Source organism: Sphaerodactylus townsendi, linkage group LG02, assembly GCF_021028975.2.
Source record: "Sphaerodactylus townsendi isolate TG3544 linkage group LG02, MPM_Stown_v2.3, whole genome shotgun sequence".
NCBI lineage: Eukaryota > Metazoa > Chordata > Lepidosauria > Squamata > Sphaerodactylidae > Sphaerodactylus > Sphaerodactylus townsendi.
The window spans coordinates 176,606,349-176,632,335 of NC_059426.1; the positions used below are offsets into that span (position 1 = coordinate 176,606,349).

The following is a 25,987-nucleotide window of genomic DNA, read 5'->3' on the forward strand; positions in this document are numbered from 1 at the left end:
CCATTGAAAATGCTGGGGGGGAAGAATTAGGACTAATAAAAGGAAACACTTCTTCACGCAACGTGCGATTGGTGTTTGGAATCTGCTGCCACAGGAGGTGGTGATGGCCACTCACCTGGATAGCTTTAAGAGGGGCTTGGACAGATTTATGGAGGAGAAGTCGATCTATGGCTCCCAATCTTGATCCTCCTTGATCTGAGATAGCAAATGCCTTAACAGTCCAGGTGCTCGGGAGCAGCAGCAGCAGAAGGCCCTTGCTTTCACCTCCTGCACGTGAGCTCCCAAAGGCACCTGGTGGGCCACTGTGAGTAGCAGAGAGCTGGACTAGATGGACTCTGGTCTGATCCAGCTGGCTTGTTCTTATGTTCTTATGTTCATGTAAATGGGATTTTGCCTTATTTTACCCCAAACACTCTTGCTTATAAGTCAAAGCCCTCCTTGACTCTCTTTCAGAAATCGAAATGTTGGTTGATGACCCCCGGGACCTCGAACCAGCAAGTGAAACCTCTCTGGACGACGTTAGCCCCGACGTCTGCATTTACATTACGGAGGATATGCTGCTGGCCAGAAAGTTTAACGGGCACTCAGGTAAACACCCTGGGGAGGCATAAAATTGTATGCGTAACTGGATGCGTGCAGTAATAGTGCCGGTAATAAATGCCGCGCCGGCATGTAACGAGGGACCTCACCTCTCTGCTTTTCTTCCATGTCATCTAATTCAGGACTGATCGTGAAAGAAGTCAGCTCTTCGACTTCCAGCTCATCGGAGACAGTTGTGAAGCTTCGTGGCCAAAGCATCGATTCGTTGCCACAGGTGTGTGCGCTGGGGTGTGCTAATTTAGTCACGTTACGTACACAAGCGACAAAGTTATGGCAACCCCAAAAGGGGCTTCTAGGGCAAGTGAGACACAGAGTCCTCCTTGGTGGCCTCCCGTCCGAGTACTGGCCCTGCTTAGCTGTCCTTGATGGTCTCCCTTCCAAGTACCAACCCTGCCTAGCTTACGGCTTGTGGCGATTTTAGGCAAGAGAGAAGCAGTTTGCCATTGCCTTCCTCTGCAGAGCCTTCCTTGGTGGTCTCCCTTCGAAGTACTGAGCCTGCTTAGCTTCCAGCTTACAATGTCCCAGCAAGGGCTTTCAAGGCAAGTGAATGGCAGAGATAGTTTGCTATTACCTTCCTCTGCGGAGCCTTCCTTGGTGGGCTCCCTTTCAAGTACTCGCCTTGCTTAGCTTCCAACTTACGGTGATCCAAACAAGGAGCTTTCAAGGCAAGTAAGAAGCAGAGGAGGTTTGCTGTTGCCTACCTCTGCATAGCCTTCCATGGTGATCTCCCTTCTAACTACCAGCCCTTCTTCGTTTCCAACTTATCAGTCAAATATATATGCATCCACAGGCACTTTGATGATTCCCGGTACACCAGTATCTGTATCTTTAAATAGATTCACTGAAGCTTTTAAATGTGAGTCTAAGTTATTCAACTATTAGCAAGCAAAAATTGCCCGAACATGATACTCACAAAACATCATGAAAAAATTATTATTATTATTATTATTATTATTATTATTATTATTATTATTATTATTATTATTATTATTATTATTATTATTATTATTATTAAATTTAATATACCGCCCCATCCCTGAAGGGCTCTGGGCGGTGTACAACATAAACCGTATATAAAATCATCATAATCAGACTTCCATAATTATAATAAAAACAGCAGTTGTGACCTAAGATGGCATCCCACCTAAACCTAATCCTCCTAGAAGAAGGAAGGAGAGGTAATGGGTCCTGATGGTATTAAGGACCCATAAGTCCCAGTGATGGGTCCCGATGATATTGGGGACCCATGAATTGGGGGGGGGGGGCACTCAGCGGCTAGTTTCTCCAAAGGCCCGGTGGAACAACTCAGTCTTACAGGCCCTGCGGAAATCGCCAAGGTCCCGCAGGGCCCGGACAGCTGGAGGGAGAGTGTTCCACCAGGCAGGGGCCAGAGCCGTAAAGGTCCTGGCCCGAGTGGAGGCCAGCCGCATCATAATTAATTAGTCCTAATACAGGGCTCATAATAAAGAATCAAGGATCTGAACTCTCTCAGCCCCACCTGCTTCACAGGGTGTCTGTTGTGAGTGGGGAAGGGAAAGGAGATTGTGAGCCCCTTTGAGTCTCCTTACAGGAGAGAAAGGGGGGGATATAAATCCAAATGCTTCTCCTCCTCCTTCCCCTGAAATGCATATTGTTGGGTTTAGATGCTAGGATGAGTCACACAGATCTGAAAACTGGTAGTCTGTGGCAATCCAGCCCTAACCAAGGCTTAGAGACTCTGCGAATGCTATGCCTCCCCTTCAGTACGCAGCAGACAGGCAATTCTTGTCATTTCCGACACAGTAGCATCTTCTAGGTGAGAATGGAATGGGTTAAAGCATCTCAAAGTTTTGGATATGATGCTCACATCATCAAAGGCAGTGCTGTCTAACGGCACAATTAATTAATTAATTAATTAATTGGACTTTTATACCGCCCCATCCCCAAGGGGCTCTGGGCAGTGTACAACATAAAATACAGTTATAAATAAAGTTGCTAAAACCTTTAAAACAGCAATAAGAATAATAAGAGGCGTCCAACAAACCCCATTTTTAAAAATCCTCCCCAAGAGGGAGGGACGGCGAGTCCCATTAGATAGAAAAGGCCCAGATGTAAAGAGCCAACCGGGGGCGGGGGGGGAGCACCTTCAGCAGCTGGTCCCTCCAAAGGCGGAACAACTCCATCTTACAGGCCCTGCGGAACTCGCGAAGGTCCCGCAGGGCCCGGACAGCCGGAGGGAGAGCGTTCCACCAGGCCGGGGCCAGAGCCGTAAAGGCCCTGGCCCGCGTGGAGGCCAGCCGCATCATTGAGGGGCCAGGGACCACTAGTAGATTGGCCCCCACCGAACGGAGAGGCCGTGCAGGGATGTATGGGGTGATGCGTTCCAGCTACGGTAACAATGACGTTCCAGCTACGGTAACTTTAACTGTGTCTATGAAGTATTTGCCGAACTCTCTTCCCTTCCCGCAGACGGTCTGCCGAAAGCCAAAGACTTCCACCGACCGGCACAGCTTGAGCCTGGACGACATCCGGCTGTACCAAAAGGACTTCCTGCGTCTGGCGACTCTCTGCCAGGAGACGGCCCAGAGCTACACGTTCGGCTGCGGCCACGGACTGGCGGAAGAAGGCCTCTACTGCAACGGCTGCCTGGCTCGGCAGTGCGTCAACATCCAAGATGCCTTCCCAGTCAAAAGAACCAGCAAGTACTTCTCTCTGGACCTTGCCCACGAAGAAGTGCCCGAGTTTGTCGTCTGACGCCATCCCTTCCAAAGAGCCGCTTCGGAGCCGGTGGTGGTTTCCTCAGGCCCTTTATCTTTGGTGCCATGGAGGGGTTTCTCCCCCCTCCCACGTCTTTTTCTCTTGGATACTTAAATGTCAAGTTCTTGTCTGTTGTGGCGCTCTCATGGACACCCTGTGCCACTCTTTGTGCCACGTGGCAGAATTTTACCCAAGTTTAAACAGGTTGGATTCGGAAGGGAGGGTCTCTTCCTTTGAACGTGGCTCGCACAGAACGTTTGCCGTTCCCTTGTTTTCAACAAAAAAAAAAGGTGCGCAGCGCGACCAACGCTTTACGTTTTCGCTTTACGCCTCATCGAAGCCCTCGATGCTTCCCGCGCTTCGGATGTTCTCGCGCCTGGCCTCGCCGCGCAAGTTTTTTTTGTTTTTGTGCTTTGATTTCTGCCGGCGGGGTGCAGAGGGTACAAATAACAATGTCCCGATTATTTTTGAAGGGCTCCCTCTTCTGTATTGTGTCAAGCCAAAGAAACTGCCGACGTCCCAAATGGACAAAGTCACGAAAGAGCGAGGGATAACTGAATGAAAGGGTGCGTTACGGCGGTTGGGGACAACCGAAGATTATGCTATGATCAGTTCACCTCGCCTTTTCTGTTCTGCCAAAAAACATGCGATACTTGGGCTTTGCTCCAAGTAAAACCCTTTTGTCAGATTGTTTTGTGTAAAGTTTACAGGAAAATTTGTGTTGCAAAGAAAAAGAGAGAGAGAGAGAGAGAGAGAGAGAGAGGGATTTGCAAAGCTTCAGGAAGCTTCTTGTAAAAAGAAACAAAAGAACAAATGATCTTTAAAGATGTAGCAATAAGATTTGCTGACCAAAGTACCTTAAGTTACAGAGAACGAGAGACAGAGATTATATTAAAAAAAATACATATAGAAGTTTATAGAGAGAAGTATATGTTTTATGTATGGTTGGAACGTATAGACCTGCCCCCCTTTATGCTTAATTTTGCCTTTTCTGTTTTTAATACTTTTTAAGAAGAGTTAATTCTGCCTTTCCTTCGTGATGTGTATATAGACAATCGTATAAGCACTAACCTTATGCAAGATGCAAGAAAGTCTCTCTTTTGCCGTTGAGTAGGGGAAGCGCTCGTAAGGTGTAAGTTTCCCACCAGTCTTGCAATCTGACGTCTTGGTTTCTTTCTTTCTCAACGGGGGCTTCCGCAGATCTGGATCTGTTTCTCTTGAGAAGTTCTCTTGCGAGCCGACGGAAACGGGGAGTCGTTTGGTTTTTCCAGGCCACGGCCGCGATCCTCTTTCTCAGTTGCAATCTGGCGAAGTTCTCTTTAGCTACTGTTCTGGGACAGTTTTAAGAGGGTCTTCCCATGGGAATCTTTGCTTGGGCAGGCTGAGCTACAGTTTTCAGTTCATGCCACCCCCTCTAATTCAAGAGCTCAGAGTTGCTGGGGGTGGGTGGGTGGGTGGAATAGGAATGGGTACAATCACCCACCCTGAGCAGTCTGTCCTATGGGGGAGCAGTTGCCTCACAGTTTTCATCATTGTTCCTATGCAGTGGGAGACAGACGGCACGTCAGAGCTCCAAGGGGCGTTTATGGTCGCACTTAGTGGGGAAAAGTAGCTTGTCGGATTTGCCATCTCCTAGCAACTGTGGGGCACTGTATGGCCAGATTCTTTCCTCCCAATTGCCCTCTTCCTTTCCAGGACAAACAGCATGCCAGTTTGGGGTTTTCAGTCTCAGGGTACCGGGCGTGCCCAAAGGGCTGCGGACGCCGACCCTCCCCTCCCCGCAAGCTGGGCTTTAGGGCACCCTTGCTCATGGTATATATGTTTTAAAAAACATAACGCACGTAAAATATTTTACATAGCCTTATCGTACTGCGTGCATGCGCCAATGGTATGCCTATTTGTATCACAAAGGTATTTATTTATAGGGTGTGGGCCGGCAAGGCGAAAAAACGCACGTCCCTATTGGAGCGTTCCCATTTGCGGGGCATTTCGTTGAAAATTGGGCTGCTGTCCAGCACGGTTTCCACGAGCGCGAGTCTCCAACGGGCGGGGCTCTTTTGCTTTGCTAGCTTCTCCCTCTCAACTGGGCCTGATCCAGGTACGTCCTGCAGAACGCTGCTTTGCGGATGTAAGAGCACAAGCATCTGGCTGCTGTAGTATTGCTTAGAGCAACCTACCGCCTTACGCATCCAGCCGGCCTCCTCGATGTCCGACTTCCTGGGCCGAATGCAAGATTACGCAGGGGGGATTCTGTCGTGGAGGCATCCCTCCCCTCACCGGGACTTGAGGGAGGCTACTCTCGAGTTTCCCACTCGGAGGATAGCAGCCGCGTTTGGTTTAAAAGGGTCGGGATCACCTCCTCGAAGAAATCTCTACAGTAGCATGACAGCCAATTTGTGGACTGGAAAGCATTTATGAAAAAAAAACCCCAAGATTCACAGCACAATGCCTTTAAAAAAAACAAAAAACAGGAAAACTATTTTTGAGGTGTTTTGTACTTACAGCCATAACGTTGCCATATTTTGATAACGCCTGCTTTTCTAACTGGAGACTTTCTTAAAATATATATATATATTATTATTTTATAAAGCCGAAAGCAGAAAGGGTATTTTTATACAGAGGCCTGAGCTTTTTCATGCTTCCTTTATTTTCTCGTGGTGGTGAAAGGGGCCGATCCGTGGGGCCGCGTGGCCGAGAATCGCTGTCTCGCGAAGGAGAGTTGTCGTTTTTAAACCTGCAGCTTGATTCGGATAGAAGAATATGTTGTGTTTCCGCAGCGCGTGGCACCTCCACGAACCACCCTGGCAGGCCGTTGCCATTCGGCATCCTTTTATGGACGGAGTGCATTTCTGAAATTCTTTGTCACCCAGGGGTGTGTTTACGGGTTGAAGAGCTGCTTTCTGTTTGTAAGGGGCATTTGGTGCATTTGGTGCACCCTGTGGGTCCCGAGGGTGCCAAAAGCAACCCTGTATTGATCACCCGCAGGTAATCAATGCTAGGTGTGTGTTATAAGGATGTCAAAGAAGCATGCTCTTTGTCTTACAGATCTTACGCAGGCGGGCGGTGTGTAAATTAAGCCTTTTGCTTTCCTTGAAGTATTCTCCTTTTTTTAATTTCTTGGAACTCGTCAAGCAGGTCCGGGGCACCTCAGACTTTCTCTTGCGGCACCGGCCCACCTTCCGCCACCGAGCATTGCCGCGGCACACTCCCAACTTTTAAATCCTTTCTGTGAAAGGCTCTTCCCGTCAAGGCGGTGTTGGTTGCGCCAGAGAGATCGAGCGGGTGCCGTAAAGTCCGGTTTTGTGTTGTTACTCTGAAAGTTTGTGGCGTGCCTTTCGTGGTACAGTTCAAAGAAATTTACAATAAAAGTCACAGTTTACATCATGACCGCCTCTGCGGGTTTCTTTTTCTCCCCTGCCTCCCTTTCAACAGCTTGATCCTGGGAGTCAGCAAACTCAAAAGCAGGGACAAATGATCGCAGTGCGGCAGGCCACGGGAGGCGAGAGGGCAGCCGTGGAGGCAGAACCGTGGTCCAGATAGGCCTATGGGGCTAGCAGTGAACTGGGCCCAACTACAGGCAAATGGAGTGCTAGTCTTTCAGAATAATCACTTTCTGATGCTCACACACCGCAGTTAGGAGCTTGAGGAAATCCCTGATTCCAAATTTCCCATGAGCTAACAAGCAATACTATAACCAGGGGGCATCCATTGAAAATGCTGGGGGGGAAGAATTAGGACTAATAAAAGGAAACACTTCTTCACGCAACGTGTGATTGGTGTTTGGAATATGCTGCCGCAGGAGGTGGTGATGGCCACTAACCTGGATAGCTTTAAAAGGGGCTTGGACAGATTGATGGAGGAGAAGTCGATCTATGGCTACCAATCTTGATCTGAGGTTGCAAATGCCTTAGCAGACCAGGTGCTCAGGAGCAGCAGCAGCAGAAGGCCATTGCTTTCACCTCCTGCATGTGAGCTCCCAAAGGCACCTGGTGCCTCTGCGAGTAGCAGAGAGCTGGACTAGATGGACTCTGGTCTGATCCAGCAGGCTAGTTCTTATGTTCTTATGAGCAGCAGCAGCAGCAGCAGGCCATTGCTTTCACCTCCTGCACGTGAGCTCCCAAAGGCACCTGGTGGGCCACTGCGAGTAGCAGAGAGCTGGACTAGATGGACTCTGGTCTGATCCAGCTGGCTTGTTCTTTTGTTCTTAAGTACAATCTCTCAGCCCACCCTATGTAGGACATGGGCTATTATGCTTACCTGCTCAATTGGAATCCTGTGAGGCAGTGTATACATACAGCTTCATGAATCAGACCTTTGGTTCATCAAGCTCAGTATTTCCAGCCCAGGCTGGCAGCATCTCCCTACATTTTTAGGGAAGGTCTTTCACGTCACTTCTCACTGGATCCCTTTAACTGGAGGTGTCACAGATTGAATCTACAAACTTCTGCATGCCATCACAAGCTCTAACACTTAAGCCACAACCCCTCCTCACGTGCGTAGAAGAAAAAGCTGGTTTTCCAAAGGGCAAAAAGAACTCTCTTCTTTGTATTGTCAAAGGCTTTCACTGCTGGAATCACAAAGGTGTGGTGGGTTTTCCAGGTTGTATGGCCATGTTCCAGTAGCATTTTGTACTGACATTTCGCCTGAATCTGGGGCTGGCATCTTCAGAGGATCTGATGGTAGTAAACTAAGCATGCTTGCTTTACTACCATCAAATCCTCTGAAGATACCAGCCACAGATGCAGGCGAAATGTCAGGAGAAAATGCTACTGGAACATAGCCATACAACCTGGAAAACCCGCAACACCCTAGTAACTCTCATCTGGGCTGTTTTCCCACAGTGAGAATTCTGCCTGTAGCTTTTGTTGACACTGCAAATGCAGAGAGATTCCCATTGGCTTGGGAATACTTTACATGGCAGTTTTCTCTGCCCTTGACTTGTTCCACCATTCTCATTTTTGAGGTATTTTTATTTTTAATCAGTAATTGACAGTTCTCCATAACACGATAACATGCAGCGGTCTGATGTTGCCCTTGACTCATTGCCTGGTTTGTTTATTTTTATAAATGTCTCTAGCTCTTTTCGTTGCAGAGTTATCATAGGAAATGTGCAGGCTGAGAAAGGATGTAACCAGCCGCAGTGTACACCTTTCCAGTCCTGGACTGACGCTAGTTGAAATGCTGGGGGAAGAGAAAAGGGACCTGCAGGGAGATCCTAGTCTTGTTCTTGGGCTGAGTCTTGAGATCTGTTTTCTGGGCCAACTACTCCCTCACTCCACACTGGGGGGGGGGGGGGGAATGACACCTATGTCAGCCAGCTATTTGACCCTGCCAAGCCTTGGTGTGGGGCGGGTTCCAAACCCACAGATGTTCTGAGCAAGTCGTGTTTCTCGAGGTGGAATTTAGGTTCCCACAGCCATTTTTATGTATGCAAGCCCTTCTTCTTTTCCCTGGGAATACTCAGGAGGAAGGGGAAAAGGAGCAGGTCTGGGAAGCCCCTGGCATTCAAGGATTAATGCTGACACTAAAGTATCCCTGTTTTCTTCTCTTGGGCAGTTTTGGAGAATGCACAAATTCTGACTCACCATTTCCTGCTCCGTCCCTGTTCTTTAAATGTTTTTGGCCTGAGGCCCCTCGGCTGGGGAATTCAGTGCTAGCAGTAGTGTTTTTAAGATCCAGCAGGCCAGATGTGCACAGGGGGAGAGCATTTATCCCATGCTTTGCTTCCTCTAGTGCAGAATCGCGCTCCAAGCCTAAAGATGCTTCCAAATATTTTGTTACCTGTCATGCCCCCCACAGGCTTTTGTTATTTTCCCATTAAGCTTTAGTTTCCCCGTAGTTAGCATGGTTTAAGTCAGGGGTCTGCAACCTGCGGCTCTCCAGATGTTCATGAACTACAATTCCCATCAGCCCTGCCAGCATGGCCAATTGGCCGTGCTGGCAGGGGCTGATGGGAATTGTAGTTCATGAACATCTGGAGAGCCGCAGGTTGCAGACCCCTGTCATTGTTAAGTCTTCTATGGGAGGATATTTTAGTTAGCCCCTGTCCCTATAAGACATTTCCCAATAGGCAGTTTCCTTTCTTTACCCAGCAATCCCCTGTTTTAGTTCTAGCCAGAGTGAGGTGCTAAGGGTAGTTGGAGACTGGAATATTCGTGACGTCCATATTATTATATGGTGGTCCTTACAGCACAAGTTAAGTTTAACAGTAATTAGATCTAGACAAAGACTGAAAGACCCGAAAGGAAGCAAGACACAGTGGACTTTCTTGAAAGCAACCAAGAGAAGACACAGTCTACAACTTCAAACCTGCTCAAGACAAGCAAGTACTCTGACTTAGATAGACCCAAGGGAGGAGTTAGGGTCTTGTTTCTGTCAAGCAATAAACCTATTGTAAGAACTGTTGAACCTGGCTTGTGTCTCCCCCACTCTGTCCTAGCCAAGTACAGGGCACCTCAAATAGATTCGCTTGGGGGGGCAGAACATTACCCCTTTCCAATTAGAGAAGTTTTCCCCATCTCCTACGTCACCAAACTCCGTCAGACTTGACCTGGCTCAATTCAGTTCAATTTACGACAACCCAAGATCAGCAAACACACCAAAGATGGCATCACACTACAATCTTATAGGACGTATGATCCATAAACCATTAATCCACATAACATATGTATTAAAATAAAATAACAAATTAGTTTAAAATGAACCACTTTCTCTTGCCTAATTTCTCATGCCGTGGCAAAAATGTTTGCTAGGTCGTTTCGATAGGACTATCATCAAGAAGAGAAACCGAAAAGTGGTTTGTTCTGCCAGGAAATTTAACCAAATAAAAGCAATAGTTTAGTTTGGAGAAGAGAAGGTTAAGAGGTGACTTGATAACCATGTTTAGATATTTGAAGGGATGTCATGTTGGTGAGGGAGCAAGCTTGTTTTCTGCTGCTCCAGAGACTGGGACCAGGAGTGATGGGTTCAAGGTGAAGGAAAAGAGATTCCACCTAAATATTAGGAAAAACTTCCTGACAGTCAGGGCTGTTTGACCAATAACAAATGGATGTGAACCATCATGCCCTTTCAAGGAATTTTTTTCAGGAATCTTAAGCAGGCCACAGATTCTGATTTGCTCAAACATTTGAGCTGTATTTTTGTAATTCTGCAGCCCAAATATCATGCAGGGACACGTGAAGCTGCCAACTACTGAATTGAATTCCAGGTTCGTCAAAGTCAGCATTGTCTGCTCAGACTGGCAGCCGCTTTCCACGTCTGCTCACCAGGCAGAGAAAGGTCTGTCACACCCCCTCCTGCCTGGTCCCTTTAATGTTTGGAATATGCTGCCACAGGAGGTGGTGATGGCCACTAACCTGGATAGCTTTAAAAAGGGCTTGGGCAGATTGATGGAGGAGAAGTCGATTTATGGCTACCAATCTTGATCCTCCTTGATCTCAGATTGCAAATGCCTTAGCAGACCAGGTGCTCAGGAGCAGCAGCAGCAGAAGGCCATTGCTTTCACCTCCTGCACGTGAGCTCCCAAAGGCACCTGGTGGGCCACTGTGAGTAGCAGAGAGCTGGACTAGATGGACTCTGGTCTGATCCAGCAGGCTAGTTCTTATGAGCAGCAGCAGCAGCAGAAGGCCATTGCTTTCACCTCCTGCAGGTGAGCTCCCAAAGGCACCTGGTGGGCCACTGCGAGTAGCAGAGAGCTGGACTAGACGGACTCTGGTCTGATCCAGCAGGCTAGTTCTTATGTTCTTAATTAGATGCTGAGGATCAAACCTGGGGCCTTTTGCACCCCAAGCACGCTGGGCCATGACCCATCCACAGACAGACAGTGAAATATGAAGCTGCCTTATACAGAATCACACCCTCAGTCCACTGAAGTAAATATTGTCTTCCTAGCTTGGCAGTCTCTCTCTCTGGGACCTTTTAACGTCACCTACTTGAGACTCCTTAAAGGAGAGGAAGGTGGGGCATAAATCCAAACTCTTCTTATAGGTCTCAAGGGACTCTGGCTAGTTCCCCAGGCACATGGGATTTGTGGGGTAGGTAGGGGCCCTCTTCTCTCCTTGGAAGCAGAAACCCAAGGGACCTTAGTGCCCTGTCTCCTCCAGAGCCCGTGGTGGTTTACACAATTCTTCCTTCCATTGTTGTTATTTTGACAACTTCTCGTGAGGTCGTTGGACCTTTCACATTGGACCTTTTATTCAGGGTGGTTCAGACAGGGGGTGTTATCTTTTTTGGGGGGGTGGGAGTAAGTTGCGGCTGGCCCCTTGGTACTATAACCACTGTTTTTTTCTATAAAACGTCAGCATTCAGGTTAAATTGCCGGGTTGGCACTTTGCGAGAAATAAGTGGGTTTTAAGTTGCAGTTTGGGCACTCGGTCTCGAAAAGGTTCGCCATCACTGCTCTAGTTCCTGCTGTAATGAAGAACCGCCCACCCAAATGCCCCATATATGCTGGAACTGAGGGTTCTTGCCTTACAGCCTTATAGCCCTGGCCCTGTGTGGGTACTGGGGAGGGCGACATCTGTGCCAAAGGAAAGTCTTGGAACAAAGAAGCAGGTGAGACCTGTAACCCAAGCAGGTGTCCAGGTGCAACTGGGGACAGAATCCAGGAAGCCATCTGGCCCCCAAACTGCAGTTTCTCCCCCGCCCCCCTTGTCAAGAGTCCTGCTGGCTGGCACTTAGCCTACGCCCATCCCACTTTCGGTCTGGCTGCCCTTTCTTGTCTGCCCAGGGTTACAGGGGCTGCTTCCCTCCACTTGGTTTTCCCCTGGCACCGATTTCACGCAGAGCAAAATTGATTCCTCGCATCCCATCTGTGGTGGTGTTTGGTGTCTGGGAGGCGGGAACGGGCCACGCCCATCTCAGTGTCCTTTCTCCAGGTCTGTCCCCACAGCCACAGAAAGCAGATGCTGGGTACACTGTAGACTCCCCACAACATTATGTGCACAGCCTAGTTTGAGAGGATGATTTTAAACCATGTGTATCCCCCTTAAGAACATAAGAACAAGCCAGCTGGATCAGACCAGAGTCCATCTAGTCCAGCTCTCTGCTACTCGGAGTGGCCCACCAGGTGCCTTTGGGAGCTCACATGCAGGAGGTGAAAGCAATGGCCTTCTGCGGCTGTTGCTCCCGAGCACCTGGTCTGCTCAGGCATTTGCAATCTGAGATCAAGGAGGATCAAGATTGGTAGCCATAGATCGACTTCTCCTCCATCAATCTGTCCAAGCCCCTTTTAAAGCTATCCAGGTTAGTGGCCATCACCACCTCCTGCGGCAGCATATTCCAAACACCAATCACACGTTGCGTGAAGAAGTGTTTCCTTTTATTACCCTGTATCCCCGAATATAAGACATCCCCTGAAAATAAGACATAGTAGAGGTTTTGCTGAAGTGCGAAATATAAGGCATCCCCCAAAAGTAAGACGTAGCCAAGTTTTTGTTTGGAAGCATGCCCGACGAACAGAACACAGAAAAATAAGACATCCCCTGAAAATAAAACATAGCACATCTTTGGGAGCAAAAATTAATATAAGACACTGTCTTATTTTCGGGGAAACACGGTAGTCCTAATTCTTCCCCCCAGCATTTTCAATGGATGCCCCCTGGTTCTAGTATTGTGAGTATTCCTCTTCCAGCCAAATAAGCTTTTATCTAGGATGCAGTTTTGAGAAAGATTTTCCTCCTTTCTCTGCACTCCCATCTGACTGAAGACCTAAACTCAGCATGTGGGTGGCGATTCCACATGTTTCAGGGATGCCAACCTCCAGGAGGGACCTGGGGATCCCCTGGAATTATCCAGCCTACAGAGATCAGCTCCCTAGGAGAAAATGGCTGGTTTGGAGGGTGGACTGGATGCCATTATAATCCACTGAGGTCCCTGACCTCCTGGGGCAAGGGAATAGCTTTATGAAAAGGTGCCCGTGGCTAACCCTGGGTGAACCAGGGTTTATTTCTTTCCTCCTCCACATGAAGCCTGCTGGGTGTCCTTGGGTTAGTCCCAGTTCTCTCAGAACTCTGTCAGCCCCACCAACCTCACAAGGTGTCTGATGTAAGCAGTGGTGGGATCCAAAAATTTTAGTAACAGGTTCCCATGGTGGTGGGATTCAAACTGTGGCACAGTACCAATGGGGCACGACTGGGGCGCGGCTGGGCATTCTGGGGGCGGGGCATTCCTGGGTGGGGCTGTAGCAAGGACGCAGCCGCTGCGCCAGTCCTTGGGCGGGAAACGAATGCATGCAGGCGCAGGCTGCCACGCACGCCGGTGCACCTGCTGCTAGACTGCTTCAAGTTCTGCGCGCTACTGCTGAGAGGAGGGGCGTAACTAAGGCCAAAATCACGGGGCAAAAATCACCCATTAGTAACCCCCTCTCGGCACACACAAATAATTAGTAACCTACTCTTGGGAACCTGTGAGAACCTGCTGGATCCCACCTCTGAATGTAAGGAGAAGAAGGGGAAAGGAGTTTTGAAGCTGCTTTGAGACCCCTTACATTTGGGAAAAGCAGGATATAAATCCAAACTCTTCTTTTTTCCTTGCTGGAAAACTCTCTTAGACTAAGGGTTCCCTGGAAAGCATCTTGGCCACCCACCACCACCATTCAAGACCTCCTGAAAACTGCTGACTGACCTGCTGAGAAGTTGTTGTCCAGGGCAATTCCAGAGTAAGAACAAATTAACTTAGAACCAACTTGGTAGCACCTGGGCCATCTAGCATAAGGGGAAGAAATTAAGAGAAACCTGCCAAAGAAATTTACAAAGTGAAGCCAAAAAAAAAATTATTTATAAAAAGGTTTATTGGGAAAAAGAGGGGAGATGGTGGTTGAATGCAAAAAGTGGTGGGGGAAAAGCACAACAGAAATGCAGGGTAAACACGCAGCAACAGCAACGCAGAAATATTCAAATGAAAAGCAATACAGTTGCACAAATGAAGGTAAACATGTTACCAGTTCCCGCTGAAGGAGTCAACCCCTACCCAACTTAAGATAAAGGTATATATAAGATATATATTTAGCTAAAAGGGAGCTGGACCTAAACCAGTCTCCTTTATAAGACTGACAAACTGATTTCTCCAATCCCACACTAATCCCCATCTCTGATGTCAAAGGCTATTTTTACCAATCAGAGCCCATGTCCCACCTCCATGAAGCACCTGCCAATGGTTCTAAACCTCCACAACCAATAGCTGGTCCAGATTATCCTCAGTTCAAAAGGAATTAAGTTTGCCAGGATGGTTCAATGTGGAACGAAACTGAATACTTTTACTGTAATGCAATCCAGATGTTCTAGGGGGCACTCCTGAGCCTCGGCAAGTTTTAGGATTTCCATCACAAGGGGCATCCCTTGGAAGCAGTTCTGGGTCTCCAATGGCTCATCTAGAGTTGCCAACCTCCAGGTGGGGTCTGGAGAGTTCTCAGAATTACAATTACAGAATTACACGGAGTGCCTGTTGCAGGCTGGGCTCTATGACATTATACCCAGCTGAAGTTCATTCCCAGGTGCCACCCTCAAATCTCCAGGGCCCCTTCCGCACACGCAAAATAATGCGTTTTCAAACCACTTTCACAACTGTTTGCAAGTGGATTTTGCTATTCCGCACAGCTTCAAAGAGCACTGAAAGCAGTTTGAAAGTGCATTATTCTGCATGTGCGGAATGAGCCCAGGGATTTCCCAGTCATCCCTACTAATTCCTGAGTTATATTTCAATAAACTGGACATGAATTTCCAAGCCTTTCAGGAAAACACAGGGTACTGATGCTTCTCTGATGCGCCTTCCGCACATGTACTATAATGCACTCTCTGTCCACTTTCAAAGCACTTTGCAGCTGGATTTGACTGTGCAGAATAGCAAAATCCACTTGCAAACAATGGTGAAAGTGGATTGAAAGTGCGTTATTCTGCAGGTGCGGAAGGGGTCTTAGGTTCCGCAGCCATTTTCAGTCAGGGGACAATGACTGACTTTCCGTAAAACAGTGGTGGCGAACCTATGTCACAGGTGCCAGAGGTGGCACTCAGAGCCCTCTCTGTGGGCACAAGCAAACAGAGCCCCCCCCCCCCCCCAATCTAGGCTGGCCTGAGTCGCTGGGCTTGATTATTAGGATTAAACCTAAGACCTAGTTTTGGGGAAGCAGTGTAGGTAACCCTGTTAAGCGCTGTTAAACCCCACTGATTTTCATGTGAAGAACTAAAGCGTGATCCTGTACCTGGGAGTAAGCTCGGTTGCTGGCAATGGGGCTTGCTTCTGAGTAAACCCTCCTAGGGTCATGATTCACCCGTTGGAAGAGTTGCATGGTTGCTTCAAAGCAAAGTCAACAACTACCACCAAGCTTACTCCCAAGTAACGCATGCCTCAGAGCCAACCGGTTTTTCTAAACTAAAACCTCAGTATTCAGGTTAAATTGCAATGTTGGCACTTTGCAATAAATAAGTGGGTTTTGGGTTGCAATTTGGGCATTCGGTCTCAAAAAGGTTTGCCATCACTGCCTTAAAACTTACCCAGGGTTGCACCGGATGAGCCTAGTTCTTAATGAGCCAACTGAGGGTAGATTTCAAGCCTGTATCCTATGCAGGGCTGGATTTGCACATGCATATTATTATAAATTCTTCTTAGGCTCAGGACTACAGGAAACGAAGAAGGGCTCTGCTGCCATCTAATGGTACATAAAACTGGTTATTCAGATTCTGTTGAAGGCTTTAGAGTTAGACAAACACATCTTGCCGTGACATGCCTCCGAAGATGCCAGCCATACATGCGAGCAAAAATATAATAAATACAAACATTCCAACTTTATGTGTTGGGAATGTTTACCTGTGTGTATTACATTTTTCACCATTAGGAGTAATAGAAATACCAACTCAAGCCTAGTCTTGTTGTTTTGTGTATTTGAGAGCCAGAGTGATGTGGTGGTTAAGAGCAGGCGGACTTTAATCTGGAGAACCAGGTTTGATGCCCTGCTCCTCCACATGAGTGGCAGACTTTTATCTGGTGAACTGGATTTGTTTCCCCATCCCCACACATGAAGCCTGCTGGGTGACTTTGGACCAGTATACAAGATGAACCGGAAACAGTATGGATACTGCAGAAAAAAAGCCCTGTCTCGCTCAAAGAACACCATTAACACTATACCTTTAATAGAAATAATTTAAAAATAACTACATCAAATAAACCAACTTCAATGTTTGGGCTAGATGTTCTCTCCAACTCTCTCAGCCCTACCTGCCTCACAAGGTGTCTGTTCTGGAGAAAGGGAAGGGAGTTTGTAAGCACCTTTGAGTCTCTTTGCAGGACAGATAATGGGGTATTAAAAACGCCTCATAGATTCCTAGAGTTGGAAGAGACCCCAAGGGCCATCCAGTCCAACCCCCTGCAATGCAGGAACACACAATCAAAGCACTCCCGACATATGTTCATCCAGCCTGTTTAAAAACCTCCAAAGCAGGAGATTCTACAACTCTCCGAGGCAGTGAATTCCACTGTCGAACAGCCCTGACAGTCAGAAAGTTCTTCCTAATGTTTAGGTGGAATCTCTTTTCCTTCACCTTGAGTCTATTACTCCTGGTCCTAGTCTCTGGAGCAGCAGAAAACAAGCTTGCTCCCTCCCCAACATGACATCCCCTCAAATATCTAAACATGGCTATCAAGTCACCTCTTCATCTTCTCTTCTCCAAACTAAACATCCCCAGCTCCCTAAGTCTCTCCTCGTAGGGCATGGATTCAGACCTTTTACCATTTTGGTTGCCCTCCTCTGGACCCGTTCCAGCTTGTCACTATCCTTCCTGAATTGCGGTGGCCAGAACTGTACACAATATTCCAGGTGAGTTCTAACCAACGCAGAATCTAACAGTTACATCCCTCGATCTAGACATTTCACTCCTACTAAGAACATAAGAACTAGCCTGCTGGATCAGACCAGAGTCCATCTAGTCCAGCACTCTGCTACTCACAGTGGCCCACCGGGTGCCTTTGGGAGCTCACGTGCAGGAGGTGAAAGCAATGGCCTTCTGCTGCTGCTGCTGCTCCCGAGCACCGGGTCTGCTAAGGCATTCGCAATCTGAGAATTGCATTGGTTTTTCAGTCCATCAAGAAGCTTCTGAGAGGCCACAGATGATGGCCCTCATGCAAGGCTGGCCACGTTGGGGTCCTTGAGAGGTGGATTTCAGCACACCGGGCCAGAAGTTTCCAGTGAGCTCGCCTGGATTATGGTGGCTGCATTTTTAAAAAATGGTTTACGTAACTTCTGCTTTCTAGCCCAACCTAGCAACTTGGATGGTTTGGGTGCCTGGTGCCAGCGGATGAGCACAGAGCACAGTTATGCTGAAGAGTCAACCAGCCCACCCTCAAGGGACCAGTTCTTCCACCTTGTTGTTCTTAAATGAGAGCCCTTTTCGTGTGGTCCCTCCCTCAGCTCATCCAACCCAAGACGCCTCCCACGGAACCGGCAAGATGTCCAGCAGGGGCCGGGCGCAAACGCCTGCATCCGGAAGCTGGCCCAGGTATTTTCCACAGAGGAACTTTAAAACGTTTTGAGGCAGAAAATAAAACATTTCCTCCATGGAGTTTTTTTATTGTTGTTAACCCCTAATGTTTTATTTGCAGCCTCAAAACGTTTTAAATGAATCCCATTTTAAAGCGATTTTCTAACCGAAACGTTTTGAAAACGTCTTCAGAAGACATTGTTTTGAAAACATCAGTTCTGTCGACGACGATTCCCAGGCTTCTCTGCTTCCCTCAACTTCCTCCTCGACGCCATTTTCTGAGCTCACTCAGTTCCCCCTGGCCTGTTTATTTGCAGCATTTAGCTGCTTGTTTTCCATGGGGTGGGGGTGTGGGGGTAATCCTCGACTGATGGGTTACAGAAGGCACAGAGAATCCCACCACAAAGCTGTGAAGCGTAGAAGCCAGGAATGGTTGCAATTGGCAACGTATTGAAAATTTAGGTGAAAACCACAAAATGGCAGGCAGGAATAGTTTGGAGGAGGTATGTGTGGACATAAACTGTGGCAAAGGGCGGGGGGGAGGAATTGAAAATGTGTTGTGCAGGAATGGACCTAGACCAGTGATGGCGAACCTATGGCACGGGTGCCAGAGGTAGCACTCGGAGCCCTCTCTGTGGGCACGCGCACACAGAGTTCATCATGTGTTGGGTGGAAAATCACCCCCCCCACACACACACACATCTGGCAGGCCCGGTGCCTGTGCTCTGGGTGGCTGCTGCCCGGGGAGGGGGGGTGCAGAGGAGGCAGATATGCTAGAGAGGAACAGAGCAGTCCGTGTGGGACTTGCTGGAGGCTCGAGTGGGTGGGGCAGAGGAAGAGGGAGCCAACCAGTTTCTTCTGAACTAAAAGCTCAGTATTCAGGTTAAATTGCCGTGTTGGCACTTTGTGATAAATAAGTGGGATTTGGGTTGCAATTTGGGCACTCGGTCTCAAAAAGGTTCACCATCACTGACCTAGACATAGCAGGGACCAATCCAAGGCTTTCCCCCTTGCAAAGGAGCTCACCCCCTTAGCGCACCTCCCTCCTTTCAGGATGTTCTTTTGAACATTGCCCAAGGGACAGAATACTAAGCACCCAGCACCCCCACCCACTGGCACCCAAGCACTGCCGGCTCACATTTAGCCTCGAAGAGTTTTTATTCCACTTTTCGTGGCTTCCATGCGGCGTCCAGAGGGCTCTCCTCCTGCACATAGCCCGCACCTGTCAGATGGAAGACTGCTGGCCTCCCCAATCTTTGAGGCAAGAAACCCACAAGGCTTTCATTCAGTCCACCTAAAAAGGCACCTGCATCCCAGGAGTCACAAAAGTTTACAAGATTTTTTTTTGGCTGCACGCTTGGGCCACCACCAACCATTCCTGCATTGTTGAAATAAGGGTGTCGTTTTCCTTGACTAGTGTATTAGGAGCAGCCACGCACGCAACAGTAGGTGGGGGGAACTGGTTGGCTGCTCCTACAGGAGCAGCAGTGGCATAGGAGGTTAAGAGCTCGTGTATCTAATCTGGAGGAACCGGGTTTGATTCTCCGCTCTGCCACCTGAGCTGTGGAGGCTTATGTGGGGGATTCAGATCAGCCTGGGCACTCCCACACACGCCATCTGGGTGACCTTGGGCTAGTCACAGCTTCTCGGAGCTCTCTCAGCCCCACCTACCTCACAGGGTGTTTGTTGTGAGGGGGGAAGGGCAAGGAGATTGTAAACCCCTTTGAGTCTCCTGCAAGAGAGAAAGGGGAGATATAAATCCAAACTCTTCTTCTTCTTCTACTGCAAAATACACCTGTCCCGTTAGCACCATGACTTCACAGTCTGTGTTCTGCCACCGCAAAGCATTGTGGGTCCAAGTTAGGCCAGCTGTTCCACACAGCTGTGCCCATCCTGCCTCTGTCTTCACAATCCTGGATAAAAGCCCCTCACAGATGCCAGACACCTGCCTGCTGAGTCAAGCTGGGGGCACTGGAATGTGTTTAGAAAAGCTGCCGTGTTCCCATGTTTGCACAACGTGGCCTACTCTGCCTGCCCGACTCTCGTTGCCACTCCCCCACAGCTTGGTCCCTGCACCCCGAAGCGCCCTGCAGCAGCAGCAGTCCAGGCAGCTACTCTGCCGGGATTGGCGTGTTGCAATTGCCGTGATAGATCCTGACATGGCCGTCGCACTGGAAGTAGCGGTCGAAGACATCGCTGTAGCCGTGGTCCCGCCACCAGGAGCAGAGCTGCCGGTTCCAGGTGCAGTCTAGCACATGGAACAATTCGGGGTGCTCCATGCCAGCCAGCGTGAAGAAGTCCTGGTCTCCGAGGTGGCCCTTGAAATGGAATTTCTCTGCCAAGCGCCGCACGGCCTCTGGCTCCAGCAGGCGGTTGTAGAGCGCAGACTGGCGCATGGCGTCCAAGTTGAGCAGCAAGACACCACTGTTGAAGCCTGGCAGTCCATCTGGGGGAGGTTCCCCCACTTTGGTCCCAGGGTGCTCTTGGCGGTACTGCCAAAAGATATGCCTGGCAAAGGGGGAACAGAGAGAAAGAGAGAGATGGTGAACTGTTGGGGGGCACAGCGCCCGGGAGGCTCCCGAGTATAGCAGCACACTGATTGGAAAAGGGTCTTCCAACGCCCGGGGGGGGGGGGGGGGGGCTGAGTACGGCAATACACTACTTGGAAAAGGGCCTCCCATGTACAACTGACCTTTCCTTCCCAAATGTGGTTTCGGAGAAAACTGCTGACATTGCAGACTCTCTGGCTCCAATGTGTGTACGTGCAAATACCAAATCCTCTGCTCTAACCCGTGCTCTTTGCCCCGTCCATTGTATTGTGTTTCCCCTGCCTGCCTGCCTGCCTTGTTTGTTTTTCCTCTTGTAAACTGTCAATAAAAGGGCTTGGGGGGGAACAGGACGGCAGAGTTGCTCCCTGCTTCTCTCACTGGCCGAAACGACATGCTGTCTCCGTTGCTGTAAGACTACAGTGAACTAAGAAGCTGGAAGAGGGGAAAATTTCCCTGCTCACGTTCTTCTTGTGAGCCAGCATGGTGTAGTAGTGGTTAAGAGAAGGTGAAGAAGGAAGAAGAGATAGAAGAATATTTAGTAAAGCAAAAGTTGCCAAGAACGGCAGAAGAACAAAAAGAAATATTGAATAACCCAATTTCAACAATGGAGTTCGTAGAAGCCATAAAACAAGTGAAATTAAACAAACGTCCAGGACCAGATGGATTTGCCAGCTATCTACTATAAAGCTTTTGCAGTTGTAGTAATGGAACCACTGCTAGCAACGATGAATGAGATTTTACTATCTGGGCAATTTCCAGAATCTGCAGAAAGGCAAACTTCTCTATAAAATTGCAATTTTTTCTTCTTTGGGGGCTTTTGCCCTCATCTTCAGATGCCCTGCCGAAGACCATGATGCCCGTCCTATCTCACTCCCCTCCCCACTTCCCTGGGAGAAAACATACCGGTAGACAGGCTGCATCTCTCGAGCTATGCCGACCACAGCTCCTTCAGGGAAGTTGTCAAATTCTTCAAACAGTTCCCGGATATTTGTCCGGTACTCCACATCCAGATCCACCTGAATAATCCGTGAGATCTCTGGAACACGAAGAAGAAGAAGAAGAAGAAGAAGAAGAAGAAGAAGAAGAAGAAGAAGAAGAAGAAGAAGAAGAAGAAGAAGAAGAAGAAGAAGAAGAAGAAGAAGAAGAAGAAAAAGAAGAAGAAAAAGAAGAAAAAGAAAAGAAAAAGAAGAAAAAGAAGAAAAAGAAGAAAAAGAAGAAAAAGAAGAAGAAAAAGAAAAAGAAGAAAAAGAAGAAAAAGAAGAAGAAGAAGAAAAAGAAGAAGAAAAAGAAGAAAAAGAAAAAGAAAAAGAAAAAGAAGAAGAAGAAGAAAAAGAAGAAGAAAAAGAAGAAGAAGAAGAAGAAGAAGAAGAAGAAGAAAAAGAAGAGAAGAGCTTACTCTATATCCCCCCTCCTGCAGGAGACTCCTTCCAGGCTTCATAACGCCTTCCCCTCACAACAAACACCCTGTGAGGTGGGTGGGGCTGAGAGAGCTCCAAGAAGCTGTGACTAGCCCAAGGTCACCCAGCTGGCCGTGTGTGGGAGTGCACAAGCTAATCTGAATTCCCCAGATAAGCCTCCACAGCTCAGGCGGCAGAGTGGAGAATCAAACCCGGTTCCTCCAGATTAGATACACGAGCTCTTAACCTCCTACGCCACTGCTATGATCTCCCAGCTCCTCTAAGCATCAGGCCTCAACTCACACTCAGCCAGTCAGATACGGAGGGCATTGAAGACACCAGGTGCATCTTGGCATGCTCGCCAGCCAGCCAGCTCCGCTGTGGCTGCAGAGATCCACTCACCTCTGGGCATGACCTGGTGCATAGCAACCGAGAGGAAGAAGATAGAGTCACTGTAGTAGGTGCCGGTACCCGCGCTGAACAGCTTCTGCATGGCCTCCACGATGGGCAGCAGCTTTTCCGTCAGAACGTTCACATCATGGAAGATCACCTGGGGGAGACGGAGGAAGAAGGAGCGTCAGTGGTGGGGAGGGACACGCTCTTGGCCAGCCCTGTCTGAAACAGACAGCAAGTATAGTGCCCAAATCAAGGGATGTAATAGTACCTTTCTGTTTTGTATCAGTCAAACCTCAATCTGGAACACTATGTCCAGTTCTGGGCACCCCAGTTCAGGAAGGATATTGAAAAGTTGGAATGGGTCCAGAGGAGGGCGACCAAAATGGTAAAAGGTCTGGAAGTCTATAAGGCCAGGTTTTCCTCGTAATCAGTAATGTAATGTATTTACAGTAATGTAAATACAAGCTGGTTGCTGTGGGGTTTCCAGGATGTGTAGTCATGATCTGGTATCTTTAGCTCCGAACGTTTCACCTGCATCTATGGTTGGTATTGTGAGAGGCATGTCATGTAAAATGTCTCTCCATGGCACAGTGAGTGTTTCTCTCCACAGCACAGTTTCATTTACCATGCCATGCCATGCCACAGTTTCTCTCACCATGCCACAGACACATCTCACCTCAACATGCTTCTAAAGATGCCAGCCATAGATGCAGGTTAAACATTAGGAGCAAAAACTACCGGATCGCAGCCACACAGCCCAGAAAACCCACAATAGCCAGTTGATTCCTGCCGTGAAACCCTTCGACAATGCAAAAATGCAGGGTGTTCATCCACAGTCGATGTGCAGCACGATAACCTCCCCTAAATGGCGCACCTGACTTCTTGCGCTAACATCATGGACATCTTGCGGACAATATTGAAACCTGAACTGCTAAATTTCCCTGGGAACCGGCTGCTCCGAGCGCCTCGTGCGTAGATTTCTCAAGCAAGCCCATGGCATCGACCGCGTTCAAGAACTCCTGCAAGCCTGTGGGGCACCATCAACCTTTCTTCGCACCCGCACAGGACAGTCAGACATGCCTGATGCGGCCCACAGTGACTATTGGCCATGCTGGCAGGGGCTGATGGGATTTGTAGTCCATGAACATCTGGAGAGCCGCAGGTTGCAGACCCTGGGTGGGAAAACGAGTGGGGGGGAGGGGGGAGGGGATTGCTTCTGAATAAAGGAGGGGGCAAAAGCCAGATGCGTCAGAACTGGCTCCTTGCAACGCTACGGATCAAAAATCCAGAGCCTGTTTATTGATGTAAGGATCGGGACCCAACCCCCTCCTGCACTGCCTTGGCCCGGCCAAGCAGAGGCCAACTGGAGGAGCTGGGAGGCGCCGGCTGTTCACAGACTACAATTCCCATCAGCCCTTGCCTGTACGCGCAGGCGGGGGCTGATGGGAATTGTAGTCCGCGAACGAGCCCAGCCATCCCCCCCCCCCCCGCGCGCGCGCGCCGGGGCCTACCTTGTACTTGAAGGGGGCGTCCCGCAGGGCGTCCCGGAGCAGGGCCTTGCCCACGGCCTTGCTGGGCGCGTCGCAGAGCAGGTGGAGGGCCAGGGCCTGGCGGGGGCCGAGCTTCCCGAGGCGCACCAGGGAGCGCAGCGCCGCCTCGGCCTTGTCGCGCAGCGCGGCGTTGCGCTCGGCCTTGGCCAGCACCAGCAGCAGGTGCAGCTCCTCCTCGGCCGCCGCCGCCGCCTCCCCCAGGCGCCGCTCGGCCTCCTTGCCCTTGGCCTCGGCCAGCCCCGCGGCCTCCTCCTCCTCCTCCGGCACCGGCGGCGGCGGCGGCGGCGGGGTGGTGGCTGGGCCGAGGCGGGTCCCCTTGAGGCGCCGCGTGGCGCTGGAGAAGGCCTCGCCGCCCGAGCCGGCGTAGTAGAAGGCGCACACGGCCAGCGCCGCCGCCGCCGCCACCAGGGCCCACGGCTGAGCGCGGCCCGGAGCCCGGCGGCCCATCTCCGGCGGCCTCGCGTCCAGCCGCCTCGCCCCGCGCGCGCCGGCTGAGGGAACGTCGGCCGCCTCCCTCAGGCGCAGGCCGGCCTCGCAGCGGCGCGCGCGGGGGAGCCTCTCCCGGCCGGGCGGTGCGCGGGCCCGAGGGAAGGAACGACGCCGCCTCGCTTTGCGGCCCGGTGGGGCCTCCCTCGCGGGAGAGGCCGAGGCGCTTCTGCCCGGGCGACGTCGCGCTCTCCCGGCCTCCCTTTTCGCCTCAGGGGAGAGCGGCGCAGAGTGAGGGGGACTCGAGGCGGCTCGCTCTCTCTCTCTCTCTCACACACACTTTTTGTCACTATATCACACACTTTTTATCATATTATGAAGTAGGGGTGTGTGCGTGTGTGTGTATGTGTATATATATATATATAGTGTGTGTGTGTGTGTATATATATAGTGTGTGCGTGTGTATCTGTGTTATATAGAGTCAGCCTTTGAGGTCTTTCGGGATAAGTAAGGGCCGATAAGTTTAATAAAATTATATATATATATATATATATATATAGAGAGAGAGAGAGAGAGAGAGAGAGAGAGAGAGAGAGAGTATATATATAGTGTGTGTGTGTATATATATAGTGTGTGCGTGTGTATGTGTGCCATGTTGTGAGCCGCCTTGAGCCCTTCGGGGATAAGGCGGCCTATAAGTTTAATAAAATTATATATATATATAGAGAGAGAGAGAGAGAGTGTGTGTGTATATATATGTGTGTGTGTGTCTGTATATATATATGAACTGGTTAAAAACCATATATATAGAGAGAGAGTGTGTGTGTATAGTGTGTGCGTGTGTATGTATGTATGTATGTATGTATGTATGTATATATATAAAAAGTGATAAAAGCAGTGCTGAGTACAAACGTTAAAAACCAGTTCATAACAAGGTGGTGTAAACATAAAAGATCAGCTCCCCTGGAGAAAAATGGCTGCTTTGGAGGGGGGGCTCCAGGGCGTTGCACCCCACTTGAGGTCCCAGCCCCAAATCTCCAACCTAGAGCTGGAAGTCCTGCTGCCCTCCCCACACGCAATATAACTAGGGGGGGGTCTGGCAGCCTCACTGCCCTCCATGCACACAATATAACTAGGGGGGCCTGGCAGCCCCACTGCCCTCCCCACACGCAGCCCCACTGCCCTCCACGCACACAGTATAGCTAGGGGGGCCTGGCAGCCCCATTGCCCTCCCCACACGCAGCCCCACTGCCCTCCACGCACACAGTATAGCTAGGGGGGGCCTGGCAGCCCCATTGCCCTCCACGCACACAGTATAGCTAGGGGGGCCTGGCAGCCCCATTGCCCTCCCCACACGCAGCCCCACTGCCCTCCACGCACACAGTATAGCTAGGGGGGGCCTGGCAGCCCCACTGCCCTCCACGCACACGGTATAGCTAGGGGGGCCTGGCAGCCCCACTGCCCTCCACTATCACCTGCAAGCCAGGGGCCTGGCATCCTACTGCCCTCCACTTATCATCGGTATTAGCGCTTTAGCCTGGCAGCCCCACTGCCCTCCCCACACGCAGCCCCACTGCCCTCCACGCACACGGTATAGCTAGGGGGGCCTGGCAGCCCCACTGCCCTCCCCACACGCAGCCCCACTGCCCTCCACGCACACAGTATAGCTAGGGGGGCCTGGCAGCCCCACTGCCCTCCACGCACACTGAGTGGCAGGGGGCCTGGCCCCACTGCCCTCCACACAATGGCATAGGGGGCCTGGCAGCCCCATTGCCTCCACACACACGTATAGCAGGGGCCTGGCAGCCCCCACTGCCCTCCCCACACTCCAGCCCCACTGCCTCCACTAATACCTGTATAGTTGG

At 49.9% G+C, this 25,987-nt stretch overlaps 2 protein-coding genes across 4 annotated transcripts in view; one reads left to right on the forward strand and one right to left on the reverse strand.

Annotated features, from left to right (window-relative positions):
* The window catches only part of FRMD6 (FERM domain containing 6), a 184,662-nt gene extending 177,942 nt beyond the window's left edge, over positions 1 to 6,720 (forward strand). For all 3 annotated transcript variants that reach the window (XM_048486073.1, XM_048486075.1, XM_048486074.1), the window contains 3 exons: positions 454 to 588; positions 723 to 814; positions 3,049 to 6,720. In XM_048486073.1, coding sequence (XP_048342030.1) covers positions 454 to 588; positions 723 to 814; positions 3,049 to 3,333 — 512 coding nt within the window. In that variant the 3' untranslated portion in view covers positions 3,334 to 6,720. The remainder of the gene's footprint in view (positions 1 to 453; positions 589 to 722; positions 815 to 3,048) is intronic.
* A 12,746-nt stretch (positions 6,721 to 19,466) lies between these two features.
* XXYLT1 (xyloside xylosyltransferase 1) lies at positions 19,467 to 24,399 on the reverse strand. The gene is made up of 4 exons (XM_048486077.1): positions 23,658 to 24,399; positions 22,153 to 22,300; positions 21,257 to 21,389; positions 19,467 to 20,312 (listed from the first exon to the last, which is right to left on the reverse strand). Exons 1-4 carry the CDS (start codon positions 24,141 to 24,143, stop codon positions 19,916 to 19,918), a joined length of 1,164 nt encoding a protein of 387 aa, XP_048342034.1. The 5' UTR covers positions 24,144 to 24,399; the 3' UTR covers positions 19,467 to 19,915.
* Positions 24,400 to 25,987: the final 1,588 nt, after the last annotated feature.

Bases quoted from the DNA above. Each gene is read 5' to 3' on its own strand.
- XXYLT1 (XM_048486077.1), bottom strand. From the start codon at position 24,143: ATGGGCCGCCGGGCTCCGGGCCGCGCTCAGCCGTGGGCCCTGGTGGCG. The intron at 21,390-22,152 runs GTGAGTGGATCT...TTCGTGTTCCAG, and splicing joins GCACCAGGTCATGCCCAGAG to AGATCTCACGGATTATTCAG. The intron at 20,313-21,256 runs GTATGTTTTCTC...CCCCTTTGCCAG, and splicing joins GAGATGCAGCCTGTCTACCG to GCATATCTTTTGGCAGTACC.